Source organism: Aulonocara sp. 'chitande type north' Nkhata Bay, linkage group LG5 (assembly GCF_057382095.1).
Source record: "Aulonocara sp. 'chitande type north' Nkhata Bay isolate Kocher_YH1m ecotype deep benthic linkage group LG5, A_spYH_male_GT1.1, whole genome shotgun sequence".
Lineage (NCBI taxonomy): Eukaryota > Metazoa > Chordata > Actinopteri > Cichliformes > Cichlidae > Aulonocara > Aulonocara sp. 'chitande type north' Nkhata Bay.
In genome coordinates, this window is record NC_141348.1 from 32,160,812 (window position 1) to 32,182,730 (window position 21,919).

General features: G+C 43.5%; 1 protein-coding gene across 4 annotated transcripts in view; it reads right to left on the reverse strand.

Moving 5' to 3' along the window:
* Positions 1–305: 305 nt before the first annotated feature.
* Positions 306–21,919, reverse strand: part of LOC147331035 (glutamate receptor-interacting protein 2-like) — a 183,158-nt gene continuing 161,544 nt past the window's right edge. For all 4 annotated transcript variants that reach the window (XM_086293042.1, XM_086293041.1, XM_086293045.1 and 1 more), the window contains exons 18-25: positions 12,296–12,435; positions 11,502–11,696; positions 11,209–11,365; positions 9,542–9,656; positions 8,712–8,925; positions 8,357–8,565; positions 6,814–6,960; positions 306–6,558 (exon numbers count right to left, since the gene is read on the reverse strand). In XM_086293042.1, the coding sequence (XP_086149168.1) occupies positions 6,400–6,558; positions 6,814–6,960; positions 8,357–8,565; positions 8,712–8,925; positions 9,542–9,656; positions 11,209–11,365; positions 11,502–11,696; positions 12,296–12,435 (1,336 nt within the window). In that variant the 3' untranslated portion in view covers positions 306–6,399. The remainder of the gene's footprint in view (positions 6,559–6,813; positions 6,961–8,356; positions 8,566–8,711; positions 8,926–9,541; positions 9,657–11,208; positions 11,366–11,501; positions 11,697–12,295; positions 12,436–21,919) is intronic.

The following is a 21,919-nucleotide window of genomic DNA, read 5'->3' on the forward strand; positions in this document are numbered from 1 at the left end:
CTCCATTTTGTGCTTCTCTAGGAAGCATTACCTCCACTGCAAGTTTGCTTTGGGGTGAAGAACCAAAATTAAACCTGATCTCTTTAGTTGTAAAATGAGGTCTTGTTCAAATTCCCTGGATAGAAAATTTTTGCATATAAAGGTTTGATTTAAGGAGCTTATCCTGACCAAAGATAATCTCTTATGAATGTCCATTGTTTTCCATTGGTCACAAAGATTTACCAAAATAAACACAATCCACACATCCAACATAAAATTAGACATTTTATTTTTTTTCTTTGCAATCTTTTCTTTTCTCAAAAAGAGAAGTATAGCAGTACACTCTTTGTTTCTTAGAAAATGAAACAAACAAACAAACAAACAAACAAACAAATCAAAATGACAACAACAAAGTTATACGTTTTATTTTTCATTTTGTATTTTCTTCCTATATTTTGGAAGAGCATACTGTCATAGAAAAATACTATATTACATAGAATAGAACTTTACAGAGTTTGGAAAAAAAATACACAATATCAATGCGTACATTATTAATAGCCCAGTCCAGAACCGTAGCAACTTTGACATCCAAACACATATTAGGCAAAAGAACAAATCAAAATATCTTTAAAAAATAAAGCATGAAACATAATTAAAAAAATAAACACATTAATAAAAAAAAATAGGAACAAAGACTGGAGACTCTGACATTTCCTACTTTTGAAATGTGCAGCATGACATCATTTTCTCAGTTTCAAGTCATAATTACGCTGACTGCAACGAAGAAGTCAGTGTTTGTGTTTATCATTGAGCTAAATAGGTTAACTGGCTAGATATCGGAGAAGAAATTTAAGTTAGCTCATCAACAACTGTCATTAAACAGGCCAGTAAGCTAACAAGACATCTTATTGACTCATTGTATAGTTCTCAGCAACAAGCCTACTTATAGCTGGTTAGTTTAAGTAGGTTTGTTGCTGCTCACTTATTGTGGCAAGTTGTGAATAAAATGGCTATAAATAGCTGGTTTGGGTAGTTTTGCTGTCACAATTGTATTTGTTATTTATGTATAACTAATGGTCAGATTGGTAGGTGCTATAGTTTGCTAGTTGTAACAACTTGCTAGTGTTCAGCTAACATTATTTATCTGTTACTGGTAATTTTCTGATTTGTTGAGTTGACAAGAGGTGACAAGATAATGTAGTTTCCTTGCAGCCATTGAATGTTTTGCTACCCACAGTTTGCTGCAGCTGAGGCTCTCCAATTTAGACACTGCATGTTAAAAAACAAAACAAAATGCACACCAAAAATAAAAATAAAGAGCCAAAAGATTGATGTAATGTAACACAAATATTTGACTGTAGTCTCCCAACCAAAATCATGAGTACATGACTGGCTTACGTTGCACATTGACAACTCGTGCGGTAGAAAAAGCAACATGTGCTCTCTCCCCTACAGGAACTTGTTATAGAAGCATAAAGTAATTACCCAGTAACATTTACCTAGTTTGGCTTTCCTTACTGCTCAATAGCCATGAACTAGCATCCTCTGGTCAGAAGGTGAATCGCCCTTTATTTAAGCTGTACGACAAGATTAACCATGTTTACATGGTATATTTGTGAGTGACTGAGCAGGCGTGGGCTTGTGAAAGGGCTTTACTTTAGCTGATGATGTAATATATGGTGGATTATGTAATAACTTATCTAATGTACTGAAATCGCTTAATGGGTTCAGGGGAGTAATGCCAACAAGCTAGTCTAATAAAATGTGGTACATTACCATTAAATCTTCACATGAACATTTTTATTTTCCCCAAAATCGAAAAAGCACAGGGAATTAAATAACATTTTTTGTATTATAAACTTATCCGCGCGGAACAGTTGTTACGGTTCTGGATTGGGCTTTAAACTGACATTTGACCCAAAAATGCATAGGGAGTATACATGGCCACATACATACATAAAAGAAAAAAAACAAACAAACAAAAAAACAATTCAGAAGGCTTTTCTCAGCATTTTCATTTTTTGTTGCTTTACAAAAGTTTGTTCCATTGTACATGAAAATACTTACAGTGCATGGTATTCAACAGTGTGCTTTATATTCAGCAGTAAGTGCTTGGAGAGAAGTAAATGTCCCTTTTTTGTATGTGTGTTGAGTTTACACTATTTTAAGCCTTTTCCGGTTTTTGGAAATAAAAATATAAAGGTCCACAATCCTTTAAAACCTCACTACTGTACAATGAAATGTACACAAATTAGTTTACACACACACACACACACAGACACATACACACAAACACACACACACCTCTGAAACAGTGTATGCCCAGAAGTAGTGGACATTTTTTGCACATACATGTATTAGACAGAGAAACGTTGACAAATAGAAGTCTTCTGTATATGTTTTGTTATTCACACCCATACAGACATGGAAATTCTTATAGGGTGCCGCTGAATTCTGTTACATAACAACATAAGAAAATGGTAGGAACAGGGGTTGTGACTCTCTCAAAGTTGAGTTTTTTTTGTTAGTCTTGTCGAAAAAAAAATGCTGTTCTATTACTCACTTATAATAATATCCTTATACTGACGATGTATCCATCATATACTCCATATAGTTTTGTTCACCATAATTCATGCTAATATGTGTACACACACAAGTGTGCAAAGGATGTTTAGATTTGTTTTTTTCCTCAAAAAGGACAAAACCTTTATCTTGCAACTTGCGCATTTATAAAATACTGCAGTAAAGTATTTAAATGTTAACTAAGAGCAACCCATACATAGATGAGCAGTTTCTTTGAAATTGTATGGCTTCATCATGTCTATCAATAGGATTAAAGAAGACAAAGAAGTGAACTGTGGTAAGTTCTTAGAAATATTTGGATGATGCCAGTTAGCTTAAAGTGTAAAAGATTGGTGCTGTTTTGGTGGAAAATGGTAGCAAAACCAGAGATTGATTTTAGTTTTATTCTGTTTACTGCAATTTATTTAAGTTAACTGCTACTTTGTAGAATTTAAGCACCTACTTTTGCACAGCACATTCATAAACTGCCAAGATCAGTAGGAGGGAACAAGAGCCAGCCCAATTTCAGTTAATCCAAAGATAATTGGAGCAAACACATTTTTGGCAGGAAAAAGAAAAAATCATGAGAAATTAGGGGTCTGAAGGAAATGGAATTAATGTCTGGGGTTGCAAAACTTGAAACTTGAAGACTTGTAAGTTCTAAAGTTTCTGTGTGAAGGGTATTTCAGTGCTCCAGCTACTTTGAGCATTCTGACTATTGTTAGTCGGATGCACAGTGCCCTTGATTATAAAATCAAGCACCCTGAAATTTAGTTTTTGGGAAAGTCAAACCCAAAACAGGTTAGTATGATGGCTGATGAGTCACAGCTTATGTTGACACAAAGAAGAATAAATCAAATTAATAAATAAATTGCAGCTGTACAAGATGATGCTACAGCTAGGACTAGCTCTGTTAAATATTAATGGTGCACCACTCCAAACTAAAAAAAATGCTACTTGTTGTGCTTCTGACCTGATGTACTGCCTTTGGCCTTGGACACTGTAGTCTCATTCATTAATGAGGCGTCAGTGGTGTAAAAATACAGATTGTGTGTCTAACCACATTGCAGGTGTAAGGTTCTAGTTGGCTGTCTCTTGAATTAGAAATTAACATTCCCTTAGCAGTAGAAGTAGAAATATACTTAGGGCTTTAAAACTATCGCACAACTAAGATCAGGTTTAGTTCAAGAAGGGATCTGTAAGATGTGACAAGGTTGCTAATCAAAAGTTAGCAGGGGAGGCTTTAGGAAGAAGAGAAAGGTTTACTATTTTCCCAATAGTCAGCATTATGTGAACTGATTAGAATCTTGCACTAATGAGCTGTCAGTCAAGGAAACCACAACACTTAATGTTGTGGTGAAGGTTAATAGTGGGTAAAACCAGCTCTCAATCCTTGACATAACATTTGGCACACACTCTGTTCAAACTAATGTTTGTTCTTAGTTCAATTTTGGATCCATGGTGAAATTGCAAATGAGCACACACAAGTAGTCAGGAATGCTCACAGTGCTTCAAAGGGTGCTGACCATTAAAGGATAGTGGCTCAGTTTAACTCAGGCCGAACTCTGGAAATTTCCAATTGCACCTTGGAATAGAACCTGCTGATACACTCACATACAAATTACACATCATAAACAGACATTCATGAAAGACACAACAAAATGGCTTGATAATAAATGCATAACACACACTGTACGGTTTCATTTCCTTTGTTATCAGAGCCTTTTGTGTAAGAATGTGTGTGTCGGAAATTTGTCCATAGTCTGGCTTCACCAGCAACCTAGTGTAGTAGGTCTGATAGCAGATGATGCTATTGACTTTGTTCATAATCTTTGTGCAAAAGGGCGAGTGTTACCAATAAATCCAAACAGCAGTAGTGCTCTATAGCTATTATTTGAATGAACTGTGTGTCCTAGTTTAAAAGGCTGTTAAATTAAAAGCCACAACAAAGAGAATGTTACTTCTTTATGACTTGTTGCTTGTTGTTCCCACTGCCTTAACATCTATACAACAGCATAAATGATCCATGACAATGAGACTCTTCAATAATTGAATCTTCCTCAAGGACCACATAGGGTTTAGTGGTGAGGCTGCAGATCACAAGCAACTGTATACCACTTCCTTATTAGATGTGTAGAAGAAATACAGATTATATAATAAAAAAGAAAACAAAAAATAGAATATTATCAAATATTCCAGTTTGGTAATATTCCAGTTCTGGAACATATCGGGAACAACTGTGTCTTGTCTCCTCTGTAAAATATGGCGGCATGACACTCGGGCATTACTGCAGAAGGCCCACAACCATAAATGCTGATCTCATGCTGGACAAATGAAAACACGATGATTCATACTTATAAGTGATACTCCAATGGAAAATTATGAATATTTTAATTCCTATAGATCCTCCTAAATCACACTTGTCATTGTGTTGACACTGCCTGCTATTGGGAACAGCTTTATTCACTGCTTAGGCATTCTTCTCCAAGAATGGTCCCAGTGGCTCACAGTATATATTAGTTTTGAGGTCGCTGGTAAGTGAAATGATCCTTTTGTTGTTGGATTATATAAATCAGACTTAACATCTTAAAATTAAACTAGCTGCTAGTTAATTTATTCTGCGGCACACATCCTTACACAAATATGCCAATAAAGACAAACAGATGTTACATTAAATCACTCTGAGCCTCAAATCTAATAATTTTGCGATTTGAAATGAATTTGAAATGCTACTGTTGCTTGACATTGTAGTCTTGCAATGAAATATGATGAGGTGAACCCAGTGATCTCAGACAACTATTGATATAGTGGATAATGTCATAACATTTGGCACATTTCAAATGCAGGTAGATGTTCTTCGTTTGGCAGTACAGTTTGTTCTGGGGCACAGCCACTCATGCTCATTTATGGTGTAGCAAAAGCCGTGATTGGTCAATTCCACTTAAGACACCATTTTTCATTGGGAGCAGAAATTACGCCCTTCCCTCCTTTCACTTTCATTTTATGATAGCATGAAACAAAATAACAGTTTGGCAGTTGTGATGGCATCACTGATGACATCTTCATAAATCAGCGTTGTGATGTCACCAAAGTGACATTATAATGTGCAGCAAGATCCAATAGAGAAGTCTGCCTTGAAAAAAAGAGCTATACTTGACCACTCCAGAATTTTGTTTTTTTCTTGGTAATGTCAAGTGAGCAGCAGTGTTTGAGCAGAATCTTAGCAGCATTATGAAATTCTAAAGTGGCTACATTTATTATAGACACACTCCCATTATGAACTGTTTGTTCCGTTTTCTGTTAGTACTTAGTAACCTTCTGTGAAACAAATGGAAACCCGAAACTGAGAATTTTTCTCCGGTAAAATCATTTACAATATTGTATAAGGCAGATCTCTCAGGTGCAAGTACTGTAGGTTCATGGGAGCATATGGCCTTGCAATAAAAACTGAAATAATCTTACCCGTATTGCAGGTTAAAATGAGTAAAAATGGCTATTTAAAGTGCCGAGTAAGTCATTGTTGAAATCGAAACAACACTGTGAGTCCAGCCAGTTATCGGGAGAGCTTTTGGTGTGTTTTTCTGTATTGTGGTGATGCTTTCATATAGACCGTACTGTGTAAAAGCAGTTCAACCCAGTGTAAATGGGATGGGGAGACTATGTGAGCATGCACGTGTTAGGATGTGTGTTCCAGTAGGAGTCTCTGTATTTAAACAGATATACTGCAAGCCGGTGGAGTGTGTGTGTGAGTGAGTGTGTGTCTGCGTTTTTGGGCCAGTTCCACTATGTATAAGTTTATGCTTCATCACCAGTTACAATATGTCTTCTGTATGTTTTGTGCACGTGTATGTATTTGTGTTACAGGTCAAGTGCGTGGTCTAAAGTGTTGTTATTGTCCTCTGGGTCATCATTGGCAAGTGGGTTGCGGCTGATGACCAGTTCAAGTCTGTCTCCTGCTTCTGTGATGAGAGGTACGGCCAGACAACAGTCAAAGTCTCTCGTCCTTACATGGTTCACCTAAATACAGTCAAAAAGATTAAGCCAATGGTTACTTTGGTAATTTGCATAACTGTAGACATTTTTAATTTAGCAAACAAAAAAAAAGAGGGGGACGTGAAGATAACTACATGTAAGCATAACAAAATATGATGTAAAGAATTTTTCCAAATGCTGAGGACAGAGTGAGCTTTTTTCTTTCTTCACAACAAAAAACTATATTAGAATTAGGGATGCAATGATGGGCAGTACACTAATTATTATCATCATCATCACCTGCAGGATCCTGTCATAGGGTCTAAGCCCGGCTCTGTCAGCAGGGCCATCAGGTCTGATCATGTTGACATAAACACCTTTTTCCAAGAAACCATCTGACACGCTAAAGCCAAAGTCATCACTCTCTGGGTCCTTTATCACTGTTACCTAGTGACAGAACACAAGGATGTGAGGTTGAGTAATAAAATGTAATTTGCTAGTATCTTGTGCTCCTAATCAAGACAACAGAACAAAAAGACTATTCACATGTCAACCCGTCTGATGAAACTGTCTCAAAATATCTGTTGTGTCACTGCAGGAACAATAAGTTTCTCTGTGGATGGGAATAACACTTGTAACCATGATAACTGCACACAAACATAAAGAAAGCTGCGCAACACATGAAATTTAGACAAAGAAATGTCACTGATAAATTAACATATTCAAATTTATTTAATCAAAGTACAAAAATTTGTCTAAATTAAAAGTTTTGTATGCAAATTAAAACCAAACCAACACCAGATGCTAAAATAAACAGATTTTTAGCCTGAGATCCAGATCCAATTCTAACTGGTTTAAGATCCCAAGCAGAATAAAAATGCTCATTAAACAGGACGACCAGAATAAATGCACACAAACTGACATTTATTACTTTAGGGTGGAATAAACTATTTTGTAAACTGATCCAAATAAATATTTTACCATGTAAACATTTTAACCTGATTGCTTTCTGGGTGTGTATTCGCAGCTGAAAGTTTATTTGTAATACAAGGTCCTAAAGAATAAACGGAAAAAACGATAATGACAATTGTGCTGATAATAGACGTCTTTCTTCAGTGAACTGCCATGTGCCACAAAGCAGGAACCAAAAGCCGAATAAATGGACAAAGCCATATAATATAATGGACAACTGTAAGATAAAGTCTTTATTATTGGTAATGCAATCCAGATTGTTTGCTGTACCTTTTGGATACAAAACCAAAAATGCAGCAGCATTATGACATTCATCTGAAATGTTGTATGATCGATTAACGAGGCACGACTTAAGGCTGTAATAGTTGTTCACTGTGATGTATTTTCTCTCTATGGATAAAACATGTATTTCTCATTCTGGCTCTGAGCTGTACATGTTTCACTTGGCCCTCGTCTCCTCAAATTGTGACTGTAAATTCATGGAAGGCTGAACTACATGTAGTCACTTGCATAACAGTTGCCCAGGGAGGCTGGGTATTTATACTGTATTACATAATACTCTGCACTGTAAAAAAGAACATTTCAAACCTCATAAGAGTAAACTAGAACTCACTATGCATGCTAGCTAGAAAGGGGATATTATTAAAGTTATTAGTAATGACAGTGTTTGACATGTCAAGTCAAAATGTGTACTTTAAAGTTTGGACCAGATACCAATGCTTACAAACTTTAACAGCAATGTCAGCTTGAATGGTTACATTGATATTTTTGGTTGAATTCTAATTATCTACTGCAAGTTTACCTAATATTCTCAATATTTCATCCTAACCCACATCAAAAACATATTTTGTCCAGTTCTCTCTGAACTCACTTTGTGAAGCTCTAGTGGTGTTGGTGACAGAATACCCTGCATCTCTTCTTTGATCCGACGGGACTCCCATGTCCTCTCTGATACTCTCAGTGAGGCCTTTGACTTGGGCTCGTGGTGCAGGAGAGGGGATTGGATATCTTGGTGAATGTGGACCCCTTGTTGTAGGTGCAATTCCTGGTTGAAATGGGCCTCCTCGTGTAGATGGGGGTCTGAGTGGCAAACATATTGCAAGTGTTTTTAACCAACTGTTTAACAAGTAATCCTTCTATACATGGTATAAAATGATACTTTACTATATTTTTCTGTTTAAAATTTGGAAACAACCACCCTTAGTTGTGTCATATCAGTGACTAACCTTGGTGAAGTTGAGCCTCTTCATGAAGGTGGGCTTCCTCGTGAAGATGAGCACCCTGATGGAGGTGTGTTCCTTGGTGGTGCAAGTTGCCTTGATGCAGGAGAGAATTTCGCCGCAATGGGCTCATCCTGCTGTGGGTCAGTATGGGCTCAGATGGAGGCTTGTTGACACCATCTACACCAAGACTGATGGCTGTGCCTGTCATGATGGATGCCTGCAATGAATTGAAACAAGTTGAGTTACCGCTTTGTAACCAACCATTTGGAGACATTGAGTGCTTGCCAATGTGATTGTTTGACAAACATTCATACGTTCAGCACAATTTGTTACTGGTTTAAATACTATTGGTCAGACTGGGCAGCATCACCTCATCCCCCGTCATAATGAACACTGGTGCTCCACAGGGGTGTGTACTGAGGCCTCTCCTGTACTCACTCTACACCTACGACTGCACGGCCACTAGCAACTCCAACATCATTTTGAAGTATGTGGACGACACTACAGTGGTGGGTCTTATCACCAAAGGTGATGAGACGGCTTACAGGGAGGAGGTCAGCGCCTTGACCCACTGGTGCCGAGACAACCATCTCACCCTCAAATACTAAATACTAAACATGCTATACATTAAAATAAACTGCAGATTAAACATGATGTTTACAACCATTAAAATATGAGGGTTCATAAAAACCTGCAACAAAACTGTTGTTAAAACCCTTTGACTCAAGTGCAAATCCACTTCAGTGAGCACTGTATGCTGATTAAGTCCAGTATTCATCTTTGATGCCAATTTTACACTTGAAGTCAAATAGTTGTGAAAAATACTAACTAACCTCTATTTCTCTTAGTAGTTCTGACTGGCCACAGGTCTCCAGGTCCTCCAGAGCTTGACACCAGAAACTGTCTTCTGGATCCAATAGAATGCCATCCGGCTGCTGGCCAATAAATCTGCCACACAAAAACAGACACACAAATAAAACAAGTTTCCACACCCATTTTGCTGGATTTTCTCTGTTGCTGAGTACTACAAAAGGGGAAAACCATGCAAAGCAAGACAAATATATTTAAGCTTTATCTTCATGGAACTGCCTTTTGATCACACGTTGTGTATTGTGCGAAATGTATTTTTCTCTTAAATATTTTATTATTATGATTATAATTATTATAATTATAATATTTATTTATCTAAAGTGCAGAGAATAGTTGGCTACATGAAAATGCAGTGTGCCTGATTTAGCACTGGAACTTTCACTTACAAAAAGACATTAAGGACACAGAATCTGTACACACACTGTCTGTATCTGTCATGGTTAAACCGAACAAAAGTAATCATTTAACCCAGAATGTCCCCAACTAACACGATTAATTCACTTTCATTGTTTTACTGATTTTTGTTTTTTTCCTCGAAAATCCCTTTCTCTCGCTGTACACCCTCAAAAGTGTTATGTAACTTTAACATGCTGACTAGCCTTAGCCTTCTGACTCATCACAGCTTTACACAGAGATACACAAAGACACAGGTACAACATATTCACAGTAGCACTGACTTCATGACTCAATCTCTGCAATGAGGTGTACCCTTCGCCATGAGCTCTTGGTGATGATACTGGCACAGTGAAACAGTGTTAAAGATAAAATCCTTTCTTGCAGAAAATAAGCTCATGCATTTTGAAGATCTATAGTGGTGAAATATATCATACCATTCCACACCATACCATAGCACTTTATTCATAAAACAGCTTTAGAAACATTAGCAGGGCTGACCAAATTGCTGTTCAATAACACCAAACATAAAAGACAAACACGGGCCAAAGGGTAAAAGATACAGAAAACAAAACAGCTTTAGAGTATATAAAAAGTAGATAGAAATCACAGTCAATTTCACACTGTGTCAAAGGATAGGGACTAAAAGTGAAGGACCTGTCTGAGCTGTGATTCCTAATCATTCCACAATATAATAATTAATATAGAACTGACATCACAAATGCAATCACTCCAAGGAGCTTTATATTGTCAGGTAAAAACCCTACAATGAAACAAAGAAAACTCGAGTAATCTGATTATCCCTATGAGCAAGCACTTGGCATCACTGGGAGGAAAAAACCTCTGGCAGAACCAGACTCAGGGAAGCACAGCCATCTGTCATGATCGGTTGGGTATGAGGAGAGGAAGACAGGACAAAAGATAGTGTTGATGAACCATAGAAACTATTATCTATGTCACCTTGAGGTCAAGGTCAGATCACCTTGACCTTGAGGTCAAGGTCACCCCATCATTTCTTTTTACTGCTGAGGGATAAAAAACACACACTCACAAATAAACTGTACAATCAAGTGAGTGCAGACAGCCTACAATGGCCCTTAGTCAATAAGTCAACATTTATATGGATTTTTATGAATAAAAAAGGTGATATCAAAAAAAAAGTGTATGATAAACAAAAAAAAAAAAAAAAGACAGTCACAACGAACAGCTTTGTAGCTAAAACTAAATTCAGACCTACCCTGGTGGTTTGTCCCAGTCATCCTCACTGAAGCCTCCATCACTAAACGGGTAGTTCTTCCGACGTCCAGGAGGAGGCGTGGTACTTCGTTGTTGCTTGGCACTACGCCACTCATGCGGGTGTAGAGCGATACCAGCTGCTTGATGGGTGTATGTACCTACAAGAGGATAGATGAAATGACCAAATACAAGAAAGAGTGCTTTTAATATATTCCTTCTTTTCATTAACATATTTCTTACAGGGTTAAGACATCCTGAAATTTCACTTTCTACACATGCTCAAATGTAGCTTACCCTGGCTCCCATAGCCTGCATCCAGCCCTGAGCCATCCCATGACTCCATAGCAGAGTCAACGCTGGGTATTGTTGTGGAGTAAAGCTCTGATAGCTTGTTGGTTTGTTGGCTGTCTGTCAAATCATCCTCCTCAGGGTCACTGATCTCGTTTTCTGTTGTGTCCTCTATATCTGCCGTCTTCCTGTCTTCTATGTCTTGAAGAAAAAAAAAAGAGGCCAATTTAATTTAAAGGTTAACTCTAATTTTTAACTTGGTAAAATACATATGTGAACCTTTTACTACATGTATATTTTTCAACATTAAATGCTTATAAGAGACAAAATGAAACTTGAACTGGTTAACCTACTGACCTCTTCTCTGCATTTACCTATAAACAGGTTTTAAATCAGATCTATTAGGATATGAGTTGCAAACAGCTAACCTGTTACATACCACTTATACAGTACAAATATTGTATGCATGTTTTAAACAACAGGGTTTCCATATCTTCGCCCCGCAAAAGCTGTATTACTGTATTACTTTCCTATTTTTTTTTACCTCCTGCACAGGAACTGAAACCATCTGATTCTGCGCAAGGTTTTTGTTCTATTGACCTGGTGTGCAGATAACGGAAGAACCTTTGTAATGCAAGTAACACCTTATTTATAACTGTGATTACTTAATTTAGCACAGTAACGTGTTACATTACGGCGGTACTGAAAGATGTAATGTGGCAACGGTAACACGTTAGCCAACACTGCGCACAAAAGACAGATTTAAAATGCATGTTACTGTTACTAGTTTTTATACTTACTGTCAAGCTGTTTTTTTATCTTGAGAGTGACCGTCTCTCCAGCCATCTGCAGCAAGTGGATGGCTTCGCTCAGTGGCTTCCCTTTCAGGCTGACACTGTTGATAGCCAAGATCCGATCACCTACATGTATAGCCCCAGTCCTACATAGGTACGAGATACACAAAGGTACAGAAGTAGAAATTTGTATTATTCCCACACAGGAAAAGTAAAAAATGTTAAACCTCATACATATCATTATACAAGAAGATTGTTAATAAGCCTAAAAAGGACTCTAGAGGGGTCTGAATAGCATTAAACCATTAAATATCTATCAAAAAAGTTATTTGTGAAAACATATTTTGACCTCTAGTGCACCATGTTAGTATTTTTAAATAATACCGCAAAATACACTAATATCAGAAATTCTCATTTCCTACAAAATCAAAGATCAATGTACAAAAAAGCAGCTGCTGTCAGGAGTAGTGTCGTGGACGAGAGAAGGAGGACCCAATCGCTGGACTCACAGGCAGGTAGGTGAAGGTGGATGTTTATTGCCGAAGGAGTGAGCAAACAGTACAGAGGGAGGAAATGGCTGGCTGGCTGGCTGGCTGGCTGGCTGGCTGGCTGACTGAATGAATGAATGAACAAAGGACTGGCTGGCTAACTGAACATACAGACAACACTAACATCAGACGTACATCAATGACACGACAAGGATCGGATGGAACTGAGGACTTAAATATGGGTGATGAATGATTAGAAACCGGTGAGTACGCAGCTGAACTTAGTCTGACTAATGATACATGGAAATAACTGGAACACAATACGCAGGCGGTATGTTGGCACAGAAAACACAGATGTGAAAATAAACTGAACATGACAAAACAGAAAACACTGGGTCAACGACCCAGGAACCCTGACAGTACCCCCCCCCCCTCCAAAGGCCGGCACCCGACGGCCAAAAGAAAAAAAACCAGAACAGGGCGGGCGGAGGGGGCACAGGACGAAGGGACGGAGTCCACACAGAGCCAGTTCAGGCGGGCGGCCACGCGGCCAGTGGCTGAGCCCATACAGTTCAGGTGGGCGGCCACGCGGCCGGCAGAGACGCTGAAGTCGATCCGGTGGGCGGCAGCGAGGAAGACGGCGGCAGCCACTGAGCCGGTGCGGTGGTCGACCATACCGGCGACGAGGAGAAGGCGGCCAAGGAGCAGCTGCAGAAGGCGGCGCGGGAGCCGGCGGAGACTGAGGAGCAGCTGTAGGGCCAGGCAAAGCAGAGGCCGAGGCTGAGTCTGAGGCCGGACCAGGCGAAGCAGAAGCCGAAGCTGAGTCTGAGGCCGGACCAGGCGAAGCAGAAGCCGAAGCTGAGTCTGAGGCCGGACCAGGCGAAGCAGAGGCCGAGGCAGAGTCTGAGGACGGACCAGGCGAAGCAGAGGCCGAGGCAGAGTCTGAGGCCGGACCAGGCGTAGTAGAAGCAGAGGCTGGACCAGGCGTAGCAGAAGCAGAGGCTGGACCAGGCGTGGCAGAAGCAGAGGCTGGACCAGGCGTGGCAGAAGCAGAGGCTGGATCAGGCGAGGCAGAAGCAGAGGCTGGACCAGGAGAGGCACAGGCTGAAGCTGGACCAGGCGAAGCAGAAGCAGAGCTAGGTGACAGCGAGGCAGCCGCAGGTGGTGGCTGGACGGGCTCCTCGGGCCCTCCAGCGGAGACGGGAGGCTGGACGCGCCCCTCGGACACTCCAGCGGAGACGGGAGGCTGAACGGGCTCCTCGGGCCCTCCAGCTGACGAGGAAGGTTGCTGGATGGGCTCCTCGGGCCCTCCAGCTGACGAGGCATGAGGCTGGTGCGGTTCTCCTGAACCCCCAGCTGACGAGGAAGGTTGCTGGACGGGCTCCTCGGGCCCTCCCGCTGATGAGGCATGAGGCTGGAGGGGCTCCTTGGGCCCTCCAGCTGACGAGGCATGAGGCTGGTGCGGTTCTCGGGCCCTCCAGCTGACGAGGAAGGTTGCTGGACGGGCTCCTCGGGCCCTCCAGCTGACGAGGCATGAGGCCGGACGGGCTCCTCGGGCCCTCCAGCTGATGAGGAAGGTTGCCAGACGGGCTCCTCAGGCCCTCCAGCTGACGAGGAAGGTTGCTGGATGGGCTCCTCGGGCCCTCCAGCTGACGAGGCATGAGGCTGGTGCGGTTCTCCTGAACCCCCAGCTGACGAGGAAGGTTGCTGGACGGACGGGCTCCTCGGGCCCTCCCGCTGACGAGGCATGAGGCTGGACGGGCTCCTCGGGCCCTCCAGCTGACGAGGCATGAGGCTGGTGCGGTTCTCGGGCCCTCCAGCTGACGAGGAAGGTTGCTGGACGGGCTCCTCGGGCCCTCCAGCTGACGAGGCATGAGGCCGGACGGGCTCCTCGGGCCCTCCAGCTGACGAGGAAGGTTGCCGGATGGGCTCCTCGGGCCCTCCAGCTGACGAGGCATGAGGCTGGACGGGCTCCTCGGGCCCTCCAGCGAAAACGGTCTCAGAACCAGTGGGCACTGGAGCCCCTGGCACACACAGGACAGAACCAGCAGGTGTGGGGACCTCTGGCAGGGAAGCGGCCGGGCCAGCGGGTGCGGAAACCCCTGGCTGAGAGGCAGGGTAGCTCACAGCTGGCTCTGGGTGCTGTGGCTGCAGGTCCGGGAACTGAACAGGATGGTGGACGGGCGACTGGACTACTGACTGGAGGACAGGAGGCGACTGGAGTGGAAGCTGAACAGCAGGTGAGGGAACTGACTGGAGTGGAGATGCTAAGGGATGAACAGAGGTAGGCGAGGCTGACGACGGAGCTGAGGTTGGTGTGGCTAATGGTTGAGCTACAGACTGAGCTAGTGACGGAGATAAGGCTACAGCTTGGGCTAGTAAGGCTGGTGCCTGGGCAGGGGCCAGTTCAGCTGATCTAACTAGGGATAGTGCGAGGGCGTGAAAGGCTGGGTCAGGAGGTGGATGAAGTGGTGAGGTAGCAGGTGAACCGGTTAGCTCTTCCAAGCCGCTAGGGAGTTCTGGCTGGGTTCTGGCTGCCCTCAGCCTGGGCGCTGGGACAGGCACGGGAGGTGGCTGGACACCAGTCACCCCCACCCGAGAAACAGGAGCGGGCGTGGAGGTAGACTGGGTCGCAGCTGCCCTCCTCCTGGGAGCTGGCACTGGAGTGGGTGTAGCCTGACTGACGGGAGTGGAGATAACGACCGGGTGTGTGATACTGGCAGGTTTCTCTGGGATCGTTCTGGTCCTCCTGCCTCCACTATTTACAGTCTTTGACTGAACAGTTTTTGGGGGAGCAGAGCAGAAAAATTCGTCCCAGTCTACGTCCTCTTCTAGGAGGGAGACTCCCCATGAATCAGAGATAAGTCTATTAGTTATTTGAGGTGAAGAATCAAATGAGGAGGGTGGAAAACAGTCACTAGAACTCACCACCGGGAGTAGGTGAAAAAAGTCCTTGTTATGGCGGCGTGTGCGCCGCTTTTTCCGGGAAGAGGAAGCGGGTGGGGTACACAGCCGAGCCTCTGGCGCGGGAGCCTCCATTGAGCCGAGGTGGTAGGCGGAGCCGCTGTGCCATTGCGAGGGTGAAGGTCCGGTGAGTAAAACGGCTGGCGGGCGAGCGAGGAGCGGAGCGGCGGGAGAGCGAGCGGCCGAAGCTTGGCCTGTGACGCCCACTCTCCGCGGCGAATGCTCCGGTGCAGGTGAGGCAGCAGGTGAGGGGGGAATGCGGCGTCTCCGAGGCCCGCCCAGAGCCAGGCGAGTCCCCTTGAAGACGTGCTCTCTCTCCGCGAAGAGCCGCTGTTTTCCCCGAAGCCCCTCCGTCCAGCGAAGGAGCGCTGCCTCCTGCCGCTCGAAAAGTTCAGAGTCCGCTGGGTCCACAACGCGTGGTCGTGTCATTCTGTCAGGAGTAGTGTCGTGGACGAGAGAAGGAGGACCCAATCGCTGGACTCACAGGAAGGTAGGTGAAGGTGGATGTTTATTGCCGAAGGAGTGAGCAAACAGTACAGAGGGAGGAAATGGCTGGCTGGCTGGCTGGCTGGCTGGCTGACTGACTGAATGAATGAATGAATGAATGAATGAACAAAGGACTGGCTGGCTAACTGAACATACAGACGACACTAACATCAGACGTACATCAATGACACGACAAGGATCGGATGGAACTGAGGACTTAAATACACGCTGGGTGATGAATGATTAGAAACCGGTGAGTACGCAGCTGAACTTAGTCTGACTAATGATACATGGAAATAACTGGAACACAATACGCAGGCGGTATGCTGGCACAGAAAACACAGATGTGAAAATAAACCGAACATGACAAAACAGAAAACACTGGGTCAACGACCCAGGAACCCTGACAGCTGCAGTGTTTACAAGTATTATTGCTACTGGTTTATTTTTGATTACAATTTTTTCCAACTAATACAGATTTTTGCCAATTCTGATTTTCTAAAAAAAGTTAACTGACAGCATGTACAAACAAAAATCAATCTTATCAGGACACACACCCATATTTGCTTTTCCAGTTATCTCTATAATTTTCCTCATAACTGCTTTGCTAATATTGAGGCAAGACACTTGTCCTGTGTTAGCTTCTTTAACATGTCCATATTCAACTGGGTGAAGATGATTTAAGTGTCTGACTAGATTTGTTGTTACAATTTTTTTGTGTGTGTGTTTTCCCCCCTGTGGTTTTCTTTGGAGAACCTTTGTGTCTTCACTCACAACGAAGAGATTCCATGCTAACGACATGTTAGCATATGGCTATAAGTGTGGCCGTGATTTTTTGCCTGTGGTATTGTGGAAAGTGTGTGAAATGGATTAGTTTTAAATTGGACATATATGAGGCTGACATGTGAATCTCAGTATGACACAATTATAATCTAACAGAGGGCAGGCGACTGGATAGTGTCACTGGGGCTGCACCACAGTGGTATTGCTCATGGCTACATTCATATTTTAGGAAGGCTTTCTGACCTGTATTTTATTATTTTATACTTAGATAAGAGCAAGCAATTAAAGCTAGAGAAAAAGAAAAACAAATTTGTATTTACCTTGGCTCCATGTTTTTCAAACTACTGTAGGGCACACGATTGGATAGAAAAAAATATATAACAATGGTCTGCAGTGATACAGTGTTACTACAGTGATACAGAGTTTCTATAGATAAGATCTTACTCTTTTATGTTCATACAAAACTAAGATAAGATAAAGTAAGGGAAAACTAAGATAAACCGCCATATGACTGGACTAAGGTCAGAACAAGGTGAAAAGAATAACACTGCCTCCCTTGAATATCATTAAAACTTTCACTTTCTTGTAAAGCCCTATAAGAAAGGAAAAACTGTCTTTTATATTCCAACCTAATTTGAGGAAGATATTCATTTTGAGGTCTCACACACAGGCTTATGAAAGCATATACTAAACATATATGTTAAACACTTTTTGAGAAAGCCTAGCATAACAAATAAGTTTTTTTAAGGATATAGGGATGGTGTTCTTGTGCCCATACTAAGCACTCCTTCAAAGTTGATGTCAAAGAGCTTGATTTTGGTTTTATCTTACCAAATAACCTTCTCCCAAGTCTTATCTGAATCATTTAGATTCAGATTTAGGTTCACTGGTAAATGTAAGATGGGCCTATACATGTGCCTTTTTGCTGCAGTCCATTACAGCATAGCGTGTTACCAAATGTCTTCTTGGTGACTGTGGTCCCAACTGCCTTTAGGTCATTAACAAGCTCCTCCCATGTAGTTTTGGGCTGATCCACCACTTTTCTCATGATCATCTGCCCAATTTGATGTAAGATCTTGCATGGAGCTCCAGACCAAAGGTGACTTATGTTTATTTTATATTTCTTTTTTTTTTTTTTTTTTAAATGACATCAGAAACAGCAGTATGCGACATTACGTGATGGCAGAGCTTCAGTTCATCCTTTGTCATTTTTTTTTTTTTTTTAATAAATAGGACAGGGGGAATGAATGAGAGAAAGAGGGGGAGAGAAAGAAAGAAAACCAAAGGGGAGAAGAGACGGTGAGAAGGGGGGGGAAGAGAGAGAAAAAAAAAAAAGAACTCCTGGGTCACCTGTATGGAGAAAAAAAAAAAACAAACAAAAAAAACAAACAGAGGAGACAGCAAACAACAAAGAGTAACATAATAATAGAGAAAACAAAGCACCATCACAATAAACTAGCTAGTCATAGATATCAATATTTACTAAATAATAAACGATATTGTGCAGCACGCAAGATAGACAGCGCACAGTGTGCTTTGAGGCAGCAGCCAAGAAAGCTTTAGTCCGCGTCTGTGAATACCCATGTGTGCATACCTGTGTGGATCAGCATGCTTGCATTCCAAAGGTTTCTCCATGTAATGATCTGCTAGGGAGTGTGGGGGGGCCACAGCCCCGTCCTCCAGGGTGTGAAGCGGATATGGAGGAGATCAAAACTCCAGACATCCAGAGGCCCCCAGAACACAAGAGACCATGGAAGACCAACAGAGGGGCAGCCGCGCCACTGTTCCAGTAAGAGCTGAGGAGAGTCCCAGATGAGGGCTCGCCCAGCAGCCGCGGAGCAGAAGTCAGGGGGAGTTGCAGTGACGCGCCCGTGAGCTCCGCCGGCCCCCAGCTGTGCCTGAGTGACCGAGCCCCAGGCCGAGAGGCCGGGGGCACCCCACCTCCAAAGGGGCCCGAGCGAGCCCCAGGCCCCAGGCCCCGACAAGCGGCCGCCAAGGAGTGAGCCGGTGTGTACCCGGACGCCCACCCCCAGACACAAAGAACCACCAACACACCGACACCTGAGGGAGTCCGCCACCGGCAGGGGAAGTGGTGGTGGGTGGAGATAGGCCTCCAAACCTTGGAGGGCCTGAGGTGTCCCCAGAGAGGTGGCGTCTGATACCCAACCTGACATATAGACACAGAAATACAGGCACACACAGACACAAACATCCATTCCCACCCTCATGCTCTCATATGCACTCACTCCACACTCAACCAACGTGGAGACAGACATAAAGAGACGCTGTACACACAATCACACTCCCCAAGCGTACTCTACAAACCGGGTCTAGGTACCCTTGCCCCTGGAGGGGGGAATTGCACCCAGACCCAGGTGGTGTTACCCTTTTCCCTGCGGTGGGGAGAGGCAGACCACCCCGACTCCGCAGCAGCAGGGAGGCCCCACACCCCAGACCGCAGTCGGACGGCCAACTCCTCCTACTAGCCCTCCCGCTCCAGCAGGCCGCAGAGAATGGGGGTGGGAGAAGACTCCAAACCTCCCTCCACCCGCTCATTGTAGTGTTGATGCATATGTGTTCTAAGGTGCAATTAAAACCCAGGAGGGCATGGAGCTACCTGCCAAGGAACAGCAGGTAAGCGCATAGTCCCTCCTGCTAGCCCTCAATGACTAAGTGTATTTAAAATTGAGAGGTGGGCAACGACGTCAGGGGTGAGGTATACACCCTGATGGTGATTTGGACTCCGTGATTGTGCCCACCCCCAAGATCCTATATGTATGTGTAATGAGAGTGTGAATAATGTGAATGTCTAAGTTGTGGGATAAAATTGAGGCAGAGGCAGCCAGAAGGGGACGGGGGGGGGGGGGTAGCCTCCTCTGCACCCTGGTGACATACCCCCACTCCAAGGCCCTGCATGTGTGGGTGGTTGTGGAGGAGCGGGAAGAGGGAGGCAGCTGGAGATGGGGAGGGAAGGAAGGGAGGGGCAGGTAACCCCTCCCTGGGGCCAGCTCCCCCGCTGACCCCAGTAGGCACTCCCACCCTCCGCGACCCGCCAGGGAAGGGGGGCCCAGGCCCATCCAGACCGGGGCCCAGTGCAGTAGCGCCCCCCGGCTCCACAGAGCCCTGGACAGTCCACCCAACCCCACCACAGAGAAAACTGCACCCACCCCACCATCCACACATCTTCCAGACTACATAAGACGGTAAACGCCCAGGCTGAGATCTTCCTCCACCTCTCCTGTATCTCCCCCTCCTGCAGAGAGTTCCTGAAGAGAAGAAAGCTCCTGCAAGATGTGACCATCCCCCCCACCAGTTGAAGAGCCCCCCAGGCGGCTCGACGCACCGGCGGCACCCTGCTCCAGGGCCGGGCCCCCATGCACCCACCCGCCCACAACCCCGGCAACACACCAACCAGGACCCAAGCCTATTTTATATTTCTTACATTTCAGAATTGGTACACAACTCACTTTTGCCCAAGTTGCAACAAGGCAGAGCCAAACCCAACCCAATCATAACCTAGGCTTATCACTAACTCTGATTTCTGATAAGGATGAGCTTAAATCCTGGAGAACAACACCTATCCTTGCCAACCTCACCAGTGGACGGATCCATCTGTGAGCCTGTGTGTCCTTGATGGTATTCCTTGGCTATCTATTGACTTAATGAACAAATGTTTTTATCAGCATTTTGCTATAATCTATAACCTGGCATCCCCATTCATCTTAGGAATACATTTTATAATCACAGGTCTATTAACCCTGCATAAATCAGAAAAGCCATGCACTTAGCTGTGATTTGAGTTCTTGAACCTTTCAGATCTTTTGCAAAGGGCCTTCGTGTAACTATATATACAGTATATACAGATTACAACAGCCTCAAGTGGCTAATGTTCCATCCTGGCAGGCTAGTCGGCTAATGGGATATCAGCCGACTAGCCTGCTGGTCTTTGTGACTCCAAAAGTTTCCTCCTTGTTCCCACAGATTTTTTTTGCCAGAGTGCAACATCACTGGTAGCTTATATTGCCATACTATGCCTCCAGTTTTACTGACAGATCGTGCACATATTAAACAAATGCAGTTAGATGACCCAGTCACTGCCCAGCTGTCCAGAAATCTAGGAACAGACCCATGTGCAGACGTGAGTGGAAACAGTTCCTCATCATCTTTTGTTTACCATGGTCTACTCTACTATAAAGACCCAAAGCACAGATGTGGTTTGCATCAATTGAAATACCTTAAACACTCCATGGTACCTTGCTCAGTTACTATCATGACCACCCCACTGCACGTCACCGTGGTATTTCCCAAGCACTCGTAGAACTGTAGTCTAGGTTTTTTTGGCCAAAAATGGCAGCGGATATCAAACTTTATGTTGCTTCCTGTTCAGTCTGTCAGGTTATTAAATCAAGGTAGGTTTTGTTGACAATTTCTCCAAGTAGATTAAGGTGTGTGTGGTTAGAGGGGCAACAGCACAGGTGGCAGCCAGTAAGTTTGTCAGTGAAGTATTCACCAGACACAGTGCCCCTACCTGTCTTAGAAGCTCACCATTTGTGACTGAGCCGTTTGAGCACATCAGCTCCACCCTAGGATCCATGCATTACAGCCTGTCACCCTCAGACTAAAACTGTATTATAAGCTTATGTTGGAATCTTATGACAATCAAACTTCATGGAATAAGTTTCTTTCCCAGATCTGCTTTGGATTGCATATAGCTCCTCCTCCTTCATGGATGGATACATAGTGTCATACCCAGAAACTCTTAGAGCCTTCCTGCTGGAAGCCCATAACAAATTTAAACTTTTTAAAAGTTTTGTATCCTCTTATGTCTGATGTAAAATTAATACAGCATTTTATAAAAAGATCATGCCAACAGTCAAACAAGATGGTGTTAGTGTGATGGTCCGGGGCT